At 36.0% G+C, this 20979-nt stretch overlaps 3 protein-coding genes across 9 annotated transcripts; 1 reads left to right on the top strand and 2 right to left on the bottom strand.

The window, feature by feature from the left end:
- The first annotated feature begins 1047 nt into the window (after window positions 1-1047).
- Window positions 1048-7890, top strand: LOC111793983 (nonsense-mediated mRNA decay factor SMG7). 2 transcript variants are annotated; one of them, XR_015420740.1, is made up of 8 exons: window positions 1048-1211; window positions 2614-2728; window positions 2973-3572; window positions 3708-3830; window positions 4548-4771; window positions 4872-6820; window positions 6929-7059; window positions 7230-7890. XR_015420740.1 is itself a non-coding variant. In XM_087123339.1 (7 exons), exons 2-6 carry the CDS (start codon window positions 2666-2668, stop codon window positions 6796-6798), a joined length of 2937 nt encoding a protein of 978 aa, XP_086979465.1. In that variant the 5' UTR covers window positions 1048-1211; window positions 2614-2665; the 3' UTR covers window positions 6799-6820; window positions 6929-7060. The 2 variants fall into 2 exon arrangements, 1 of the variants encoding a protein (XP_086979465.1); XM_087123339.1 differs by lacking the exon at window positions 7230-7890 and having other exon boundaries at window positions 6929-7060.
- Window positions 7891-14046: 6156 nt separating this feature from the next.
- On the bottom strand, window positions 14047-17110 carry LOC111793984 (uncharacterized). Of its 5 annotated transcripts, none has more exons than XR_015420550.1 (3): window positions 16718-17110; window positions 15139-16433; window positions 14047-14549 (listed from the first exon to the last, which is right to left on the bottom strand). XR_015420550.1 is itself a non-coding variant. In XM_087122918.1 (2 exons), exons 1-2 carry the CDS (start codon window positions 16876-16878, stop codon window positions 15218-15220), a joined length of 1377 nt encoding a protein of 458 aa, XP_086979044.1. In that variant the 5' UTR covers window positions 16879-17110; the 3' UTR covers window positions 14816-15217. The 5 variants fall into 5 exon arrangements, 3 of the variants coding, with proteins under 3 accessions (XP_086979044.1, XP_086979045.1, XP_023531846.1); XR_015420549.1 differs by having other exon boundaries at window positions 14047-14622; XM_087122918.1 differs by lacking the exon at window positions 14047-14549 and having other exon boundaries at window positions 14816-16433.
- Window positions 17111-18713: 1603 nt separating this feature from the next.
- Window positions 18714-20612, bottom strand: LOC111793985 (protein LATERAL ROOT PRIMORDIUM 1-like). 2 transcript variants are annotated; one of them, XM_023676079.2, is made up of 2 exons: window positions 19533-20612; window positions 18714-19247 (listed from the first exon to the last, which is right to left on the bottom strand). In XM_023676079.2, exons 1-2 carry the CDS (start codon window positions 20125-20127, stop codon window positions 18895-18897), a joined length of 948 nt encoding a protein of 315 aa, XP_023531847.1. In that variant the 5' UTR covers window positions 20128-20612; the 3' UTR covers window positions 18714-18894. The 2 variants fall into 2 exon arrangements, with proteins under 2 accessions (XP_023531847.1, XP_023531848.1); XM_023676080.2 differs by having other exon boundaries at window positions 18714-19241; window positions 19533-20606.
- Between the last annotated feature and the right edge of the window lie 367 nt (window positions 20613-20979).

The following is a 20979-nucleotide window of genomic DNA, read 5'->3' on the forward strand; positions in this document are numbered from 1 at the left end:
TATATTATAAATTATCATTCATCATTTTATTTTATTTTTTTTCATGTTTTTAAGAAGGTTATATTAACTCAAAATGTACTTAAATTTTTTTTCAATTTATAAAATATAATATATGGAGAACTATATATACACGCTCGTATTTGGGTTGACACAATGATAAGTCTATTTGTGCTAACCCAACGAGTCGTTTCAAATATGAATAAGTACGTGGTCCATGGGCTGCTCGCATCCAATCATCCAATTAATAAATGTACATGTCACCTTGGGGCAAGTTTGAATTGAGATGAAACTAGGCTTGATGGATCTGTAAGCTTTAAATTCATTAATGACCCTAAAACATATTATGTTGAAATCTAAATTTTACAGAGAAAGGTTTGATAATACCTATGCTTAAATGAGCAATATTCATCATGAAGTTTGGACTTCCATTTAGAAGATCATTTCTTTTAATAATTATGGTTCAAAGTTACCTTTAAATGAGAACAAAACGAGTTTCTAACTATATATATATCACAAAAGTATATAATTCTAAAAATTAAAAGAACTAAATAAGAAGCAAATGGAATTTATTTATTTTGCATTTTAATATAAAAAAGAATAATAATATAATTACCACTTATAAGCATAATTTAGAGTTTTATTTTTTACAGAAAATTCTCCAAACGCTTAAACTACAAAATTTATATTGTTGCAATAATTATAGAAAAATTAAATTCAAGTCACGTTTCATTTATACGTATTAATTATGAATTTAATTATATACTTATTAATTATGAATTTAATTTTGATGGGATTACATTTACATTGAGATTTCACGCATATGATTATTTTAATTAATTTTGTATGAAGTCATTTAATTGTAATTAAATTAATTGATTGCATTTATTAAAATTAATTATAATAAATTCTACGTCATAATATGAAAATTGATCAATAGGAAGTGACACGGCGTCGTTTAGATGATGGATGAAAAATAGGTGGTATAGGCAAAAACAAAGAAAACGACGGAATCTCATTGGAAAAGGAAAAAAAAGAAAAAAAGAAAAAAAGGAAAAAGGAAAATTCCTAAAATCCCCCAAACCCAATCTCATCCTCTTCAAACCAAACAAACTCCATTTCTCCTCTTCTTCCAACCCTAAATCCACATTCTTCTTCTTCCTCCTCCTCTTTCTACAATTCTTTTTCACCGTCGATCCGATCATGCTCTTCAGGTACTCTTCGAATTTATTCGCAATGGTGATTTCCTTTTGTTTTTCTGTTTTTCTTTTTTGATTTCCGACTCTTTCTTTTTTGTCGGCTCTTCTCGGGTTGGGATTCTCCAGCTGATTGATCGTCATCGCGGTTTATTATTATTATTATTATTATTATTTTTTGTGGGTTTGTTCGATCTAGAGTCTTTGTTATGTTTTGTTTGACCTTTCTTTTTCTTTTGTCGTGCTTCTGAAGTCGAGGTTTCTTTCGGGGGTAGGCGCTTGATGGGTGTTTTTTTTTTGTTTTCTTTTTGGGTCGTGGAATTGAAATCTGAATTAAGTCAAGCTCGAATTTGGAGGTTAACTCGGAGGTATTTTGCAAAATATGTCTCGATTTTTTTATGAGAAAAGTTGTGTTCTTTAGAAATTTTAATTGGGTTTCTTTCTTGCGTTTGAATTTCCTTTTTTTTTTTTTTTTGGTAGACGACTATCGGTGGGTAAAGCTTCTTGTCCCGGGGAATGGGAATTGAATATTTGGGTCTGTTAGGGTTTAGGCCAATTCCATTATTGCATGAGTCTTAATAGGGTTCTTATCTCAATTTCGATTCAACCGTCTGTCTTGTTCGTTTTCTTGGATGAATCATGGAATTTGTGCTTTGTTGAAAGCATGGCTTCTCTTTGGAAGCATGCCTTTGGTTTTCTTTGTGCGTGTTAATATAATTTCCGTGTGAAGATTTTTCTGATCATGGTTAATAGATGAATGTGTCTAGTTGCTGTTTTTTCTTATGTGACCTTAAAGATAAGATTCATCTGGTTAATTATTTCAAGATTCCTACTAAGTTCGGAAATATGGATGAGTCTTCAAGTATATTGATGACTAAATGTTGATATTTGAATTTCTCTTTGGGGAATGATTTGATGGATTTTAGAAATTCGTATCGAAATTAAAATTTGTGGGTTTTTCCTACTTAGGTTGAGTTGCCGTATTTAGGTTGATGTGGTTATGGGTCTTGTGGGTTTTCCCTCACCAAGGCTGAAGGGCTGAGAACTTGTTATCTTCCCTTACCAATGGAAAATATAAACTGTATTTTTATCAGTGGGTAATTCCAACAACGTTTTTAAGTATGATTTGAGGTGACAGAATTCTGATTAAATTATTTTCAGCTTATGTTGCAGCTATTCTTGTGATCTTAACATTATTTTTAAAGCAGAGACCATTAGTTTTGCTACTTCTCTATCTTATTCTATCTATGATGCACTTGTATTTCAGACCTCTCTTTGCTAGTTTTGAATTCATCTTCTAAGTTATTCTAAACATACTCTTAGGGATACTTTGTAGATGTCTTTATGCCTTTCCTTCACTGTTTTTCTCCCTCTGCATTTCTGTTATTTATTATGTTAACGGTTTATGGTTTTCCTGCAGATATATGTGGTATGAATAAATTGAGCATAATTGATGGAAGATAAGTATACAGATGGCTAAAATGTCTGCTTCCGCTTCTGCATCATGGGAGCGGGCTCAACGCCTTTATGAAAAGGTAGTTTTTTTTATTTCTTTTTGTTCTGAAAATCATTTTTTAAAAGTCTGTAGTTTTGTTCACATAAAATGTGTTCACGCTTTAACCATCGAGGATCAGAGGTAAAACAAATTTTTGGTAGTGTGGATATTAGAATGAAATTAGTTTCGTGCATGTAAGATAGCTTGGATGATCTGGACTTATACAATATGTGTTTTGCGCATTTTTAAATTTGTCAATAATTTTGGCGTCTATCACTTAACAGAATATTGAGTTGGAGAATCGGTGTAGAAAGTCAGCTCAGGCTCGAATTCCTTCAGATTCCAATGCATGGCAACAAATACGGGAAAATTATGAAACAATAATCCTTGAGGATTATGCTTTCTCTGAACAGCACAATATTGAATATGCCTTGTGGCAACTGCATTACAAGCGAATTGAGGAGCTGAGAGCACATTTCAGTGCTGCTTTGGCTTCTGCTGGTTCTAACAATTCTCAAGGCGTGCCTACAAGGCTTGACAGAGTTCCAAAAATAAGATTGCAGTTCAAAACATTTCTTTCAGAAGCTACTGGATTTTACCATGATTTAATATTGAAAATCAGAGCAAAATATGGGCTTCCTTTGGGTTTTTTCTCGGAGGATGCAGACAACCGTATGGCTACAGATAAAGATGGAAAGAAGCCTGCTGACATAAAGAAAGGTCTCATTTCTTGTCATCGTTGTTTGATATACTTGGGTGATCTTGCACGCTACAAAGGGTTATATGGGGAAGGTGATTCAAAAAATCGGGAGTATACTGCAGCCTCAAGTTACTACCTGCAAGCAGCATCACTTTGTCCATCTAGTGGCAATCCTCATCATCAGGTTTTTATGAATATCTTGAGTATTAATCCTTTAGATTGATTTCTTTATTACTGTTTTTGTTTGCCGATTTTATATGCTTCTCATCTTCATCCTTCTGAGCTTTTTACTTATGATATAAGTGTTTCCAACTTTCAGCTTGCTATATTAGCTTCATACTCAGGAGATGAGCTGGTTGCTGTTTATCGATATTTCCGGAGTCTGGCAGTTGATTCTCCATTTTCTACTGCCAGAGATAATTTGATTGTTGCATTTGAGAAGGTATTTTCATTTGTATGCCACCTATTGCAGTCTATCTTATATATTTTCTTTTCTTGTCTTTTTCTTGCTCATGACGTGGATATAATTTTTAAAATGCTACTAGATATTGCTATACCATTCATAACTCAAGGCTGATTGTTCAAATAGAATTATGAAGACTCCATTCGATGACCATCTGGTTTATTTTTTGTTTTTGAAAATGAAGCTTACAAATACTACTTCCACCTTTTTGTTATCTACCCTCTAAAAATGTTTTAAATTCAAGTCAAGATTAAAAAAGAAAGTATCTTATTAAAAGACGTCATTTTGAAATTTGACTTGGAATACAAAATTTTCTGTAAGAAAGTTGAGAAGAAACCATTGTAAAGTAATTTTGAGGAAACCAACAATTTTTTTTAAAAAGAAAACTATTAGTGAGATGCTGATCAAATGGGGCTAATCTGTTTCGATTATGTATGCTGTTTAATACCATAAAGACTTTCCATTTCTGGGACTTTATCAACTTTAAATCTTGGTACCACGTTTCTAGCTTTTAGTATTTGCCTTGCCTATTACTTCCTAATTAACTTCACTGAAGTCTATAGGTATTTTGACCATTCCACTGATCTGTTGCGTCAAACAGTTTTCTCATTAGTGGTCCTAGAGCTGGGCAATTCAATATGGATACTGAACTATCTGAGCCATCCTTGGCTTTTTTTTTTCTTCTTCTTTTAACAGAACCGTCAGAGCTATTCTCAGCTGTCAGGGGCTGCTAAAGCTTCTGTGGTGAAGGAATCACCTATTCGATTTAGTGGAAAAGGACGGAAAGGAGAAGTGAAGCTTGCAACTAAAGATTCTAATGCTGAACCCCCAAAGGAGAGTGTGCTATCTCCACAGGAGCCATTTAAATCCTTTTGCATTAGATTTGTTCGTCTAAATGGAATTCTTTTCACGCGCACAAGGTAATTACTTCGTTATTTACTTGTTTTGTTCCTTTTCTTGTTTGGGGGTGGGTTCCAACATATATATATATCTCTGAATCTGATTCTTCTCCTCCTTCAGCCTAGAGACGTTTACAGAGGTTCTCTCATTGGTAAATAGTAGTTTCTCAGAACTTTTGTCTTCTGGACCTGAAGAGGAACTGCTTTTTGGAACAGTTGCTGCTGAGAATAGTCTCATCGTAGTTAGAATTGTTGCAATTCTTATATTCACAGTTCACAATGTGAATAAAGAAACTGAAGGTCAGACGTACTCAGAAATTGTACAACGGGCCGTTTTGATACAGAATGCACATATTGCAGTTTTTGAGTTGATGGGTTCTATTCTTGATAGATGTTCCCAGTTGTGTGATCCTTTATCAAGTTTTTTTCTGCCTGCTCTTCTAGTTCTTGTTGAATGGTTGGCATGTTGTCCGGAAATTGCAGCAAGCAGTGAAGTTGATGATAAACAGGCTACTGCTAGATCAAAATTTTGGAACCGTTGCATCTCCTTCTTCAATAAGCTTTTGTCTAGTGGTTGTGTGTCTTTAGATGATGAGGATGAAACTTGCTTTTTTAACCTCAGTAAGTATGAAGAGGGCGAAACTGATAATCGGCTTGCATTATGGGAGGATCTTGAATTAAGGGGATTCTTGCCACTTCTTCCTGCACAGACTATATTGGATTTTTCAAGGAAGCATTCTGGAAGTGATGGCAATAAAGAAAAAGTTGCTCGCGTTAAAAGGATTCTGGCTGCAGGGAAGGCTTTAGCTAATATAGTCAAGATCGATCAAGAACCAATATACTACAATTCAAAGGTGAAAAGGTTTTGTACTGGAATTGAACCTCAAGTGCCAAATGATTTTGTCATTCCATCGTCTTCTACCATGATGCCTGGTCCAGGCAATGCAATGCAAGGAACTCAAGTAGAGAAAACAAATAACTTGGCAGTTGGGAAGTCAAGTTCTCAGCTAGTTTTGGAAGGTGAAGAGGATGATGAAGTAATAGTCTTTAAGCCTCTAGTTGCTGAGAAGCGAATTGAAATGGCTGATGCATTGCGGTCAGGTTATGAGGGTTTGCAACTTGCGAGAAATTCTTCTGGGGGTGATCTGAGATCCTATGGTGGCATGACAACCTCTTCTGAGGATATTCACCTGTCAAGTGGTTTTGAGTCAAGTTCTCAAGCACCTATGGCTGCTGCTAATATTAACACTCTCCATTGGCAAACAATTCAGTCAAATGCTTCTAAGTGGCCTCTTGAACAGAAAGCTTGTCTTGTTGACAGCTTGCAAAGTTTGAGGTTATTGGAGAATGGGCATGGGATGAAATCTGATCTTCAGAATGATATAAGCATGTTTAATCCTGCAGTTCACTCGATGCCTGTCAAACAAACTGTTAGCATGAATAGTGATGTCTTTTACAATGACAAAAAGCCCCTAGGAGTTCAAGTACAATCTAGGAATGATGGTCCTGTCTCATTTGGAGGTGTTATCGACCCAATGACCACAGGTGTATTTTCTAGCCTTCAATCAGGGTTGAGAAAACATCCAGTAAGTCGACCAGTTAGGCATCTTGGACCTCCTCCTGGTTTCAATCACGTTACTACTAAGCATGCTAATGAATCCCTTCCTGGTTCAGAGTTTAGAAGTGAGAATCAGACCATGGATGATTATAGCTGGTTGGATGGGTATCAGCTGCCCTCTTCTACAAAAGACTCTGCTAATGCTACACATCTCACATCTCATATGAATGCTCAGCAAATTGGTGGTAGTAATGTATTGAGTGCGGCCATCAGCTTCCCTTTTCCTGGCAAACAAGTTCCAAACGTGCAGTCTCCGATAGGAAAACAGAAAGGCTGGCCTGATTTCCAGGTTCTTGAGAATCTAAAACAGCACAATGAACAACATCTGCAGCCACATCAACAGCTTGTGAATGGTGGTAGCCAACTCTTTACTCCACTGCCTGAGCAATATCCAGGACAGTCTATTTGGACAGGTCGTTACTTCATGTGATGTCAGTATGAGAGTATAGATGGTATGTCACTTATCTCTCTGAACTGTTGAATTGCTGAATTGTGATGATATTTGAATGGTTAACTTTATTAAAAAGATTTAATCTTAACATATTTCCTTGATTATTGAGGTCTTTGGGAATGATAATGGTGATTGTACCACATCCTGGTGCCAAATTGAACTCCACCTTTGCTGCTTGTTGAAAAATTTGTTGGAGCATTTCTGGCCTTGGATTTAAGCAGGCACTTGCTACCATAACAGGTACTTTACCTTCCACATCTACTTTTTTGCAAGTCTTTGTACTAGTGAACTAAAATTTGGGTAATTGGAGTAGCTTTTATCATATACATGGTGGTGGATGGTGGGACTGACACATTTGGTGAAATGAAAGACGACTTTACACATTCTGTATTTTTTTCTTTTTGTTGTAGCAAATTGGCCGAGCTCTCCAGCAAGAGGAAAAGGAATTTGGGAACATTTTTTCGATAAGCTGTTCGTATGGAAGTAAATGCCTTGTCAGGTTGCTTGGGTTGGTTAGAAGGTCTTTTACGTTGATCGATTTTGGGGCTTATCTCACAAGGGGTTGGTGGGATAAGTGGTGTACTCAGTAATCTCTACTTAACTGTCGAGTCTAGCTGTTGAAATTGCTTTTACTATCATCATCCGATGGCAGGTGATAATATCGTGCTGCTTGGCAAGTTCTTTCTCCGAAGACTTATTGGTATATTCTATGCGGGTAAGAATCTACATTACCTAAACTGGATGATGGTGGGGTTGGTTTCAAATCATATGTTGTTTAGTTTGGATGGATGACTACACTCTTTGATATGAATCACCCTTCCCTTGCTTTCAGTTGTGAAAGAAAGGGTGTTGGTTGTTATTATGCACACTATTATGTTACTACGAGTGAACTGGAATCTTTGGGAACTTTCTAGTTTTAAATGTCGTCGGGTCAGTCGGGTCAGTCGTTCTTTCTTTCTAGTATGGAAATAATTTGTCAAATGTGACAGACAGTTTGCTTGTTACTTATGTACTATGGTTTGTCCCATCATTTTGTGTATGTTTAAATGGTATGGTTTTATTATTGGTTCATATTCTTAGCATAATTTATTATTGTGGAGATGAAGATATGCACTCAATGTATGGTTGGTTGTGGCAAGGATTGGAAGGTTGGAACAATGATGAGATAAAAGTGTAGGATTAGAGGCGTTTTTGAGGAAAATGGGGAAAATTTGAAAGCTTCGATAGGAACCTAGTCCTAGGCTTGAATTGGCCATCAAGCTTTAAGGGCCCGTTGTAGAAGACGTTTTCCATATTATTATAAGAAATGTTTCGTTTCTCTCTTTAACTGCTTCGGTTTCCTCTCTCACCAATGTGAGATTTCACGATCCACTCTTCTAGGAGCACGCCACTTGTTGACTCATTTTGATACTATTTATAATATTCTACCATTACTATTAGTAATATTATCTTCACCGGGCTTTTATTAGTGGATATCTAGTCTCTTGAGCTTCCTCTCAAGCTTTTAAAACGTTTAGTGGATACCTCTTTGGACTTTCTCTCTTGAGCTTCATCTCAACATTTTAAAACCTCACGGTTTTAAAACGCATATGTTAGGGATAGACTTCTAGATTTCCACCTGAGTTCCATACCTTTTTTCAATGGGATCTCACAGTTAGATTGTGTATGAATAATTTGATATGATTCATATTGTGTTTGAGTGATTATATGATGAATGCGATGGTTGTAACATATATATATCAGATGTCATGTACGTGGAATTTCATGCATGTGTGTGAGTAACATGTCGATATATAAATGGTAAAAGTGTAATAATAATTAACTATATAATTTCATAAGATGCCATGACAAGCGACGTTTGATTATGCTAAGTAGATGTCAATTCCTAACGGTTAGGGTAAAGTCTCCCAAGATTTTCATTTAAGCACCACTAGATAATTGTACAATTTAACCGCTAATATTATAACATAAACATTAACCTAATAAATCTAAGAATAGAGTTGCTTGGATTTCAACATTATATTTATTTATTTATTTGAAAAAAAAAAAAAAAAGAAAGAAAAATGAAAGAAAAGAAACATGAACCCTTCGTTCCATTTCATCGAATTTATTTTAGGGTAAAACAGAAAAGAGAGACAGAGTGATTCTCTCTGACCTAAAACAGAGTCGAGTTCAAGCGGCGGAAGGCGGCGTTTTGGTCAGCTGAGGGAACTGCTCGGCGCCGGAAACCTCCTGGCTGGCGGCTGTTTTGGACCGTTGAATGGCAGTTGAGGCGGCGGCATTTGCAGCAGCAGCAGCAGCTTCAGGTGCTGCTTGATGGCGTTGGCCGGAAAAGGCTCCGGAAACAGACCGCCCGAAGTCCAAGATCTGCGAGGGATCCTCGCCGGAGATCAGCTCCGGCGGAAGTACTTGGGAGGGCTGACGGTGGTGTCGCGGACGAGGCATAATTTTCAGGGATGAGAACGGTTTGGATTTTGACGAATTTAAGAAGCTCCGCGACTCCAAGGGGAAACTTATACCACGCGCGCGTGACACAACCCTCCTAAATTTAATTCAAAACTAATAATTTAATACTCATATTTCTATTAATTATTTATTTTCTTTTTTTAATAAGACTTGAATAATTGTGTATCAGAGCATAAATTAAACATTACAAAAATTAGAGAATATAATGAAATAATTTCAATATTGAAAGTAATAAAAAGTGGTTAAAAAGCAAAAATAATTTAATGTATGGTTTATTAAATTTTAGAAGGATGTGACAAGGTTCCTTAAATATGTAATTTTTTACTCTTAACTTTATAAAGCATCGTCCAAACTTTATAATAAGACTTAAATTCGACGCAAGCAAATTCAATCTTGACATGCAGAGAGCGTTGAGTAGAACAGTGTGAAACTAGGATGTAACAGAACGATAAAAGAAATGAAACTGCTTCCATATCTAGTAAAAAAACGGCTCGATCGACAAAAAATAAGAGAGGAATCCCTAGAATCGAGCCGTGTTTCGTTCTTAGTGTGACCAATCATCCTCTTGATATCGAAAGGGTGAGTGAGTATAAAAAAAAATAAAATAAAAAAAATAAAAAATATATATAAAATAATATATTTTGGAGATAATTGTTATAAAAATAACATATGTATTAAATTATTTAGTAATTAAACAATGTCTGGAAATGGGGATATTGTATGAGGAGCATATCAAATCATTACTGATCGATAAATATTAAACTAAAGATTTAAATATGTAAATAAATTAATCTAAAAAATGTTATATTATCTTCTGTATTTATCTTTAAAAAAAAAAAAAAAACTTTATTTTATTTATTTTCTTATTATATTTTATATTTAACTCAAACTAATATATTATATTAGTAGAGATGTCCAACGACGAAGATAAGAAAGTCTTTTACGTCTCTGTCCCTACCGCCTATTTCAATTTATATCCCAAAAAATTATTAATTTATTTTTGTGAGAATGGGGTAGAAATTCACCTCAATTTTTTTCGTCCATTACAAATAAAATTTTAATGAATAATTTCTATTGAAAAAATATTTAATTTAATAATATTTCAAAAGTAAAAATATAATTTTATTAAATTTATTTTACTAAATAGAGAGACTTGTTCACGCTCTCTTTCCCATTTTTTACCTAGTTCAGAGTAGGTCTCTCCGAGTCTCGACTTCATAGGTTAAATAAATATTTCTATATTAGAATTTAGAGTCCTCTTTTAAAATTATCCGGATTAATAAAAAGACAATTAATAAAATTTGGATTAAACCATACGAACAAAATTAAATTAAATACCAACTATAGAGATAAAAAAAAAAAAAAAAAAAAACGTTTAAAATCATAAAAATTATCATTTTTTGCAATAAAGAATTTGCAACTATCATCACAATTTTTTTACCAAATAAAAAAAGAAAAAAAAGTTAAAGATTCTAACGGTAAAATCTAAAATTTAAAACAGGAAAAAGAAAAAAGAAAAAAAAAAAACAGTGCCACGTGGAGATAAGGTCCCTCAGATTTTGGAGGGTTTCTCCAATAATGTTGGTGGTGGAGTCAGTGTACGGCCAAACACATGGACCAAATGCACCCATCTAATATATCCTATTCCCTTTTATATTTATTATTCCTTTTATTATTTATTTTATTTATTTTTTCTTTTTGCATTATTCCATGTATCTACCCTACCATTATTTTTATATTCGTTGATATAAGGTTAGAGGTTTGAATTTTTTACTTTCACGTGCCATTGTATTTTTTTCAATTTAGTTCCTTATATTTTAATATTTTTAATTTAGTCCTTAGATTGTTGGTAAATATTAGAATTCACTAATGATGAGGTTTAACGACGTAATATCTACTAAATCGAAACACAAATTTCAAAGGCTATAAGATGAGAGATAAAGTGTCGTATTGCTTTTTGCAGCCTTATCTTTTTTGGAATCGTTTTTGGAAGTCAAAACGTCGAAACACTGATGGTCCATTGGAAGAGATAGTAACGATAGAGAGGTTGGATATTGGCACGAACCAAAGAATCTTTAAGATATGATGAAAAATGGTAAAAAAAACTTCGTGTAGCAGTTTCTCCACTCTATGTGGCGGTCTCGAAGTTATATATATATATATATATATATATATATATATATATATATATATATATATTTATTTATTTATTTATTTATTTATTTATTTATGGGATGATAAGAACTAAATTGAAAAAATAATAAAATATTTAATTTTTTATTCCTCCCACAAAGATCTTTTTTTCTCTTACATTATCCTGTCTCTAAATAAATAAATAAATAATATATATATATATATATATATATAATGTTTCAGAAGTGTTGTTCCTGAAAGTGTGCAAGATTCTTGGGTACATTCATTTTGGGGTGTATTCGTGAACCAAATTTGTATAATCTCAAAACAAAGGATATTATAATTTTCATTATGTTTGTGTTCGGGTTCGTGAATCTGCGACAATTTTATTTGATTCGAATCTCATGTGAAATTGAGGGAGTCTCCAAAGCGTAGGTGAGATGTTATATTTGAGCGTTTTAACAGTATGTTAAGACATCACTATACAGACTCATGTGACAAAAGACATTTTCTGTAATGGTCTCGAATCGTTACAAATTACTCTACTGTCTCTCTCTCCTCGACACTTACAAGTCTAAAATGTTTTTATATCACGCTTTAGTAATATTTGAAACTGCAATAATTTCAACTACTCGCTTTTTGGTCAATAATATATGTTTTAAGCAGCTAAATTAGATATAAGTCGGAGTTTAATTTCTGATCTTTTATCGATTATATATATCTTAACCAATTAAGTTATATTTCCATTGTTATCTAACACGTGTGAATGAGCAGAAAGGGAACAGGGCTCACACGTGCGAGTGATAGCCCAAAAAGTCAAGATCTGGGCCTAGGCAATTGGGTTTGTTGCTCAAGGCCCAAGCACCCTACTAGATAGCCCACTAAATAATTTTTAAATATATATATATATATATTTTTTTTCAATTTGTTTGTGTCTAAATCATTTTATTAAAAATATATATTTGTCATAACCATTAATTTTTCCAAATTTCAATCCATTTTAAATCTTTATACTTATATATATATATACCCGATGACTCAAAAAATCCAACCATCCTATATAGTTTGGGTTAGGTCAGTTAATAAAGAAAAACTTTATAGATCGGATTAGTTTATCTGTTCCTGGTTGCTAACTATATGTCTTATTATATTGATATGACATTATATGTTTTATTTGATGTATTATGCTTCCATGTATATAATTCTCATGACCGTGATGATATGACCATGTGTATGACTCTTGAGGCACCAGGAATTAAAATGTAAATGACAGAATTCGTGATTACATATATTAGCTTCGTAGAGGTCGTATGTCATGATATTATGGTAGTATTGTATGTACCATCCTACAAAACGACAATTTTTATGTGGGACCTCCTACATGTGTGTACATTGAGCATGGATTATAAGAATGATTTTGGGTCCTGTCTCTTCCCGGGATCGCTGTGTGAGAGTGCATAAGCTTATATGTAGACCTAGGGTTTACAAAAACGAGATATTCACCTAATGAAACATCATGTATGTGCATAAGTTATGTGTAGAGAAGTATCTTGTATCAAAATCCACCCACAAAATGAAATTTTAACCTAAAGTCATAAACTAGATTTTAGGTCTCATCAAAACATGAAATCATAGTTGAATAGGTTTGCATTTGTTTATCCCAACAGTGGAGTTACTTACTAAGTATTTTTAAATATTCATCTAAGAGTAGGAGACTTATATACGAATGACAGTATCTGTTGAGAAGACTATAGAATAAAGCCATAAATAGTGCTATCATAACATACAAGATCAACTTGAACATAGTTCAATGGCCGGAGTCTAATTCTAACGAAGAATCCATACCAAATTCAATTAAGGGATGGCCAAACCAGCCATGGGCCACTTGAGGTAGACGTTGGTGGGAGAGGAGGAAGAAGCCACAAACAAACAAATCAAAGAACAAAATGCACAGAGAAAAAGCAGCCCACAGTCAAGTTCACTTTTCCAAAAGGCATTGAGAGAGCCATGCTATGATGTTTCGTAACTCCAAAACAGTAGCTAAATTGCTTTGGATTCCTTTCTCTAATCTAACAATACAAACAATTAGTCACCTTTTCCATTGCACTTTCAAACATGAAAGCACTTTGTGTAGACAAAACATGGCCTCTACCTGCCCCACAACCCCACTCCAACGGCATAAATTTCAACAACCTTAATCATACCTTCTTTTAGCCTTTCTTCTTTTGTCTTCACTTCTCTAATGAGTGATTGGGTCAATGAGTCAATTAAGTTATGTTCGGGTTCTAAATACAACATGACTAAATCCAGTCAAGTTGACATCTCGAGGAAAAAAAAGGAAACCCTAGCCGGCTTTGTGTCTAATAATGGTTGAGTTTGGCTTGGCTTCCTTCACATAGAAGCCCCAGTTCCACTCAGTTCTCTTAGCTCAAGGCATCCCTTTGTGGAGCATTATTGGAGTCCCACATTGTCTAATTAAGAAGAAGATGGTGGGTATATAAGTAAGGAACACTATGAGACCTTTTGGAAAAACGAAAAGTAAAGCTATGAGAGCTTATGTTTACAATGGACAATATCATACCAGTGTGGAGGGTCGTTGTTCCTAATGTGGTATCAGAGTCATGCTCATATCTTAATTTAGTCATGTCAATAGAATTCTCAAGTGTCGAACAAAATGTGTACTTTGTTCGAGGGTTTCACAGGAGTCAAGCCTCAATTAAGAAGAGGTTGTTCAAAGAAGGCCTCGTGGGAGACTCTATGGTGTACTTTGAGGGGAGGGAGAGGATTGAGTAAGTTGGTCCCATCACCCCTGATTTCTCTTTGACTTCTGTTTAAACCACAACCTTTGGATACTTCCATCTCGTTTTGTCGCAGTGACAGCACCCGAGCACCTCGTGTCGCACCGTTCTTGAGTTAATGGTGTCGCTTGCCAATCTTTGATTTTCGCTGATGCCATTTGCATTGCAATGTCCTCATAGTTGTTGGATTTTTGCAATAGCCAATCATCGTGGACCTTAGCAGTGATCTTTCTTATTTTTATTTTTCTCTCTCTCTCCCTTGAGACTCACTCTTGGTCGCCCTTGCCCAGGACTCGCATCCCTCTCTCCAACAATAGTTTCTACATGCAGAGCCTCATGCATGTGTAATTTATTAGTCATAAGATATCTATACGATTTTTCCTTTTATTCTATACTTTTACGGGCCCTACAAACATGAAATCGATATATGTAGGGTCAATGTGCATGAAAATGATACCACTTACATATGAAAGTGATGTATACCCGACAAGGCCTAATGAGTATAAAAGTGATGCCCATCTAGTGAGTTCCTTATGCATAAAAGTGATATGCATAGAACTAAGTGTATGAAAGTGATGCACATCCTGAGTAAGTACAAAGAAAAAAAAAACGGAAATTTAATGTCAAGTTTTAGGTCTCACTACAACCAAGATAGCCATGTTTGGATGGGTATGCATTTTTCGATCCTAGCAACGAAGCTACTTACAAATTAATAACAATACTCACACAGTGTTAGTACAGCTTGTTTGGATACAATCACCATGAAAAACTCTATACATTCTGCGAAAAGTAACTCATAACACATCGTAGCCAAGACTATGACAGATGATTTAGAACAGATATTAAGAACTAATACTCTCTTTAAGGAGAGTTGCATGCTAAAAAGATTAAAAAAATAGTATAGGAGATTAGTTATAAATACCATTTGATGTGAAGCCAGGGAAGTTTGAATAGCTCCCGATACCCTGATAGAAGTGTCAAATTTGCACCACCTATGATTATCAGAAGAACGCCCTGCTACCATAAAAAACTCGGGATCCGTCCTTTTTCTTTTGATCGGTTTCTGGTTTCGTATCGTGGTTTTGAATCACAACACCTTGGTGTTCATTCTCGGGCTTATTGAGATCCATTGGAAGTTTCATATTTGCCAAAGAATCTGTAAACGGCTGCCTACTCTTCATGTACATGTCCACAATTTGCTGCTGCATTGCAGACTGCTCAGTTTCAAGATTAATGTTCCCTAATGGAGCTGAAAGCACCCGACCATATTGAACAGAAGGGATATTTCCTTCCTTTTTTATGTTAATCTTGTCTTCCTTGTTTGAAAATTTTGATTCATTTTCCTCTGCTGCCCCGCCGCTCTTCCTTGAAATTGAAGTGTCCGGACAAGGACCAGAGACTCGATTTCCAGCCTCGGTAGTAACGGCAAAAGTATCGAAAGAATTCAACAATGCACCTGACAAACGTGCTTTCTTTTCGACAGAATCAGCAGAGTTTCTATCATCACTCAAACTCGTCGTCGTGGAGCTTAAGAAGCTAGAGTTTTGAATGCTGCTGTTGTTTGGTGAAACTGATCCAGCTGGGTGTTCTTTAGAAGAATTTGCAGTCATTTCAAAGTCATAGGCTGGTTGGGGAGGCGACACACCGAGACGAAGAAACGTGGAAATTCCAGGTCTCAAACGAGAACTATTTCTAGCCAAATCAAAGTACTCAGACACCATTTGTTTATTCTCCATCACCACATTAACATCAGGGAATTCGATCCTAGAATATTCTGCTGGATCCAACAACACAACTTCTGAAGATATCGACGAACATACAGGCACATCCGTTATCGAATTTGACTCATCAACAGGCAACGATTTATCCAAAGACAGACTCAACCGTACCGTCCCAGCAGGGGAATGGAATAGATCCGTGGAAGAGAGACTATAATTCTCAGTCACTTTCCCTTTACAAAGAACTTGTGAAAGAGGGACCAAAGCAAACCCCAAAAGCTGATCTTCCAAGTAGGTTCTAGCCTTACTAAGCATCCAAATCTCACATTTGAGAACAGAGTCAAACTGAGTGATTTTCATCCTCAAATTCTCATTGAAATCAGGATTCTTCCCACCTCCCTGAACGACTCTAGTGGACAAGGTCTGGTCAGGATTATAAGTGAGGGAAAACTTTGCATAAACATCCTGGTTTTCATATATGCATATATTGTGAATGTTCCTAGCATGATGAACATAAATTTCAAGAACCCTAGAAGACTCAGAATCATCCATGTTCCTCGAAAACATATCGTATTGTAACTCAGAAATCTCATCAAAAGAATTCATCACTTCTCCACACGAATCGAATCAACAAAACAACAGATCAATAACATACGAATCCATCACAAGACAAAGCGAATAAAAAATCGAGAATCTGAAGAAAACAGAGTCCATTTGGAATCCCACAAATTTCTCCAAAATCCATCAAAGAAATCGCAAAATCAGAGAGAAAGAGACACTTACATGAAAGGGAAAAGAGAGAGTAAATCGGAGGGAATGGTGATGATTGAGGGTTGTTGGTATGAACAGCTGTTGAAGGTTTTTGGTGAAAGGAAGGAGGGGTGGGTGAGCGATGGAGATTTTCGGTGTTTGGAGGTTTCGGGGCGTTTGTTCTTGCTTGACATTGCGGCTTCCACTTCCGGCGATAATTGGTTCCACTGAGGCAATTGGAGGCCCCCACTCGGTCCCAACTCCACTCGCTCTCGCAATGCTGCGCGGGTGAATCAAATCCCATGACCCTCACCTACTCCATTCTTAGCTCCGTGTTAGCCATTCATGGAAAAGATTGGTCTCCAACCACCATTTTTGCAACTTACATGGTTCCAATTTGAGTAGCTTCATGTGTTCTGTAGCATAAATGTTGAATCAATGAAGTCAATATTAAACGCTTGTTGAACACATGGTTCCCGTTTTGGTTTAACCATTGATCTCATCCAATCATCATAAGTTGGACATTGTTGCTCTCGCGATCAAAACTTATGCACAGTGCCACCCTCATGCTTCTTCACGACGTGTTGCTTATGTTCTAGACCCCTCTTATTTGGTTTCATGTTATATAGTTTTTTATTATTATTGTTATGTTAATATGGAGGTGTATGATCGGTCACTAAACTAAAATCATGTCTACACCAGACTAAAATGTCTCAAAATGTACTAACAGGGGATGTCACTAGTTGTCAGTTTTTCGGCTTATATGCTATCAAAGTTGTTGTTGTTACTTACTCGCTTTTAGTTTATAATATTGATTTCTTTAAATTTGTTTTCAACGTATTTTCTCGCTCTCGTTTTCTAAAATATTTCTCACAAACGTGACTCGACTCGACTCTATTAGCTTGGTACCGATTCCGATTAATAGGTGTAATGATGTCTTTTAGAACTCCTATTTATACACTACCATATAATTGGTATGTTCGAGGTTTGTTGATCACTCGACCACAAGAAAAGAAATGACATATTTATACGCCACAAGTTTAGATCCCACAAAGCTGTTGTATATTTTTGTTATGAGCGAGTGCATGTGATTTTTTCCAGGAAACCCCCAACGAAAAGTTACTCACTAAATATTTTTAATACTAACTTTTTTCATAATGTATTTAAATTTAAAAATACATTTCTCATTAGTTTTAGATGGCCACCGTTATTATTTGTTTCAAAAATATATTTGATTTTTCATTATTACCGTAACAACCCTAAATTTCTACCAACCTAAAGTCTGCTATCATATTCATAACATCATCTCTTATCTTAAAACCATTTTAAAACATTGCCATGAACTTACCTGTTTAAAAGTCTTTAAAGCAATCAAAATATTAAATAAAATAAACTAAATATTAAAATTGAAAAATGCTTTATACTAACAATTTAAATACAATTATCCTACGCATGTGCCATGATTCTTACTTGCGATGTCGTCGTCAATCGTACATGGGTGTCTTGCCTTACCTGAAAAATAGAAGTAGCACATGACTGAAGTATTTTATAAAATACTCAAGTAAGTGACCACACTATCGTCGGGGAATGCAAACACAAAATTGAAAAATTCCACCAACCCAACCTGTTCTGTTTGGGTTGGATTATGAACTTATCTGAATATGGTTGATTTAAATAAATGAAAATTTTCATGAGATGGGTTGATTTTAAATAAATTTTTTTATGGATTTGCTTGATTTATAGGTTTTACTACCGTTAGATTCGGTTAAACCTAACGACTTGAATTTAATTTTAAAATATACTTTTTTTTACTTAAAATATAGTTATATATACATATGTCTATTTTATTTTTTAAAGAATTTCGTAATAATTCTTTTTTGATAATTTATTCTTTAACTACTCACCTAATTTTTTCAAATATATATTGAAATTGAGTTTAGGGTTGTACTGAGTTCATTATTTAATAAAAATTATTTGGGTCGAAAATTTTAGAACGTAACTGAATAATAAATTAAAATGAATTTTAAAATTTTTAAAAATATTAATAGAATCTATTTATTTGTATGCAATGTAAATATACAAATAAAAATAAAGCATATAAGTAAAGGCTCCTATCTCTTATTTCCCCACTAAACAAATTCAAATGCTAAAACAAAACATCCAACATGTTTAAATATGGATCCAACCAACTCAACAAACACAAAAGTAACTCAACTTATTGGATTACCATAGCCGGAACCCCCAGCCAGTCCTCCACCGCGCCCGGCGGAGCTTCCATACACATCACTAGGATCGATGATCGGTGACGACGTCGAACCGCCATCTCCGCCTCCTCCCAGATGCAAATCCGACAACATTGGAAACCCTTCTCTAGCTTCCACTCCATGGTCGTATAAATAGCCTTTGAAAACATGGCCGCCGATCTTCACCACGGCTTGATATGCATATTCATTCCCGCCGCTACCGCCACCCTCCACCGCCGTCACCCGGACGCACTTGAACACTGCCGGCGCTCGTACTTGTTCCGGCAGCTTCTTCGCCCTTTTATAACTCATATCTGCAGCTGCATTAAGACAAAGACCTCTTGTTTTATTTTCTACCCGAAACTCGCATGTTTTTAGAGGTCGTACATGATTTATCTGACTCTTAAAATTAGCGGATATCGTTTTTTTTTTATTAATGTAAATAGACATTCATGGAAGTTTATGAACGTAAATGATTAAATTATCGCAATTTAGGGATTAAAATATAATATTTGAAAATATCGGGATCGAAATGAAATAGTTTGAAAAATCGAGGGATGAAAATGCAATTTCGATCTAAAAAGGGTTTGGAGATTTGATATCACCTGAGCAAGTGTCGAAGCTTCGTGTTGGAGTATTGGAAGTGGAAGTGTGAGAATTGGTGGTTGTTTGTGATGCAATGAGCCTCGGCTTCTTCCCGCCGGAGGTGGATCCCGATGAAGTCCCACCAGTGGCGGCGGCAGCGGCGGCGGCGCTCAGTACTTGGCGTTCTCTCCGCCGGGCTGCTGGAACCCACGTGCTCTTCACGTGAGTAGCACAGTCAAAACCTCGGCTTTTACAGCAACTCCGGCACCGGCGGTGGTTGCAGTCTTTCTTAGCTTGGTTCCCACAGTCATGACAAGTCCCAACGCCGGAATTCAAGCTCGACCCACCTCCCAAAAACCCAAACCCATCAAAATTATTCCCATGAAATTGAACCCCACCACCTCCGCCGCCGCCATCGCCGCCGCCGCCGCGGCTGATCATCAAATTAGTCTCTTCAATTCCGACACTCGACGGCGCAAGACCAGTAAGAAGAGGCAAAACACTAAGGCCAACTCCATAGCCAGAGGCCATGAGACCCACCATGTCCGTCGGCGGTGGTGCCGTGTGGCCATACGCACCAGCAATAGGTCTGGAGGAGGAGGAGGAGGGCCACATCCTAGCAACCGGTACGGCAGCAGCGGAATTGAAACCGAGAGAAAGTTCATCATCGGCGGTGGGAGGAGCCACCCAATCGGCAAAGGCACCGGAATCGGAAGGAAGGCGGCGTGCGGCAGCCACAGCTGATAAATCTCCGGCGAGAAAAAAAAACCCTAATTGTAAGCAAAAACCTCTCCTAATCTAAAATTAAGATCTTAAAACGATCTAACAGGATGTTGGGTACTGATGAACTGACAGAAACATAGATTCTAAGCAGAAATATATGAATGTTTGTAGCTAAAAAGCTAGAAATTGAGAGAGAGAGAGAGAGAGAGAGAGAGAGAGAGAGAGAGAGAGAGAGAGAGAGAGAGAGAAGCAATTTTGGATTGAGAGATGAGAGGATGGGTGTTGGTTTATGGAGGCATTTGAATTTGTTTGTTGTGTAAAAAGTGGTATTGTTTTGAGAGTATGTGCTCCCATTAATGGCATCGCCGACTATTCTCTCTCCAAGTACTTGTATACTTGTACCACCACTCTACTACCCATTTCTTCACTACTTGCCTTAGGGTTTGAATATCATTTAGATGTCTATTTAATCCACGAGTATCTAATCCAATCGGGATTGATAATGAGAGAGGAAGCCTGGAGAAATTTCTTTCTATTAGCTAAATGTAACGGCTCAAGCCTCCGCTAACGGATATTGTCCTTTTTGACTTTTCTTTTTTGGACTTCTCCTCAAAGTTTTTAAAACGCGTCTACGAGGGAGGTTCCCACGCCTTTGTAAATAATGTTTCGTTCTCCTCCCTAACCGATGTGGGATCTCACACTAATAAGACCGAGATGGGTTATATCCAATTCTTGCTCCACCCC

Source organism: Cucurbita pepo, chromosome 4, assembly GCF_057944985.1.
Source record: "Cucurbita pepo subsp. pepo isolate OVF chromosome 4, ASM5794498v1, whole genome shotgun sequence".
Lineage (NCBI taxonomy): Eukaryota > Viridiplantae > Streptophyta > Magnoliopsida > Cucurbitales > Cucurbitaceae > Cucurbita > Cucurbita pepo.

Bases quoted from the DNA above. Each gene is read 5' to 3' on its own strand.
- LOC111793983 (XM_087123339.1), top strand. From the start codon at position 2,666: ATGGCTAAAATGTCTGCTTCCGCTTCTGCATCATGGGAGCGGGCTCAA. The intron at 2,729-2,972 runs GTAGTTTTTTTT...ATCACTTAACAG, and splicing joins CTCAACGCCTTTATGAAAAG to AATATTGAGTTGGAGAATCG. The intron at 3,831-4,547 runs GTATTTTCATTT...TTCTTTTAACAG, and splicing joins TGATTGTTGCATTTGAGAAG to AACCGTCAGAGCTATTCTCA.
- LOC111793984 (XM_087122918.1), bottom strand. From the start codon at position 16,878: ATGTCAAGCAAGAACAAACGCCCCGAAACCTCCAAACACCGAAAATCT. The intron at 16,434-16,717 runs GTAAGTGTCTCT...TCATCATGCTAG, and splicing joins CTCTCTCTTTTCCCTTTCAT to GAACATTCACAATATATGCA.
- LOC111793985 (XM_023676079.2), bottom strand. From the start codon at position 20,127: ATGTGGCCCTCCTCCTCCTCCTCCAGACCTATTGCTGGTGCGTATGGC. The intron at 19,248-19,532 runs GTGATATCAAAT...GTCTTAATGCAG, and splicing joins AAGCTTCGACACTTGCTCAG to CTGCAGATATGAGTTATAAA.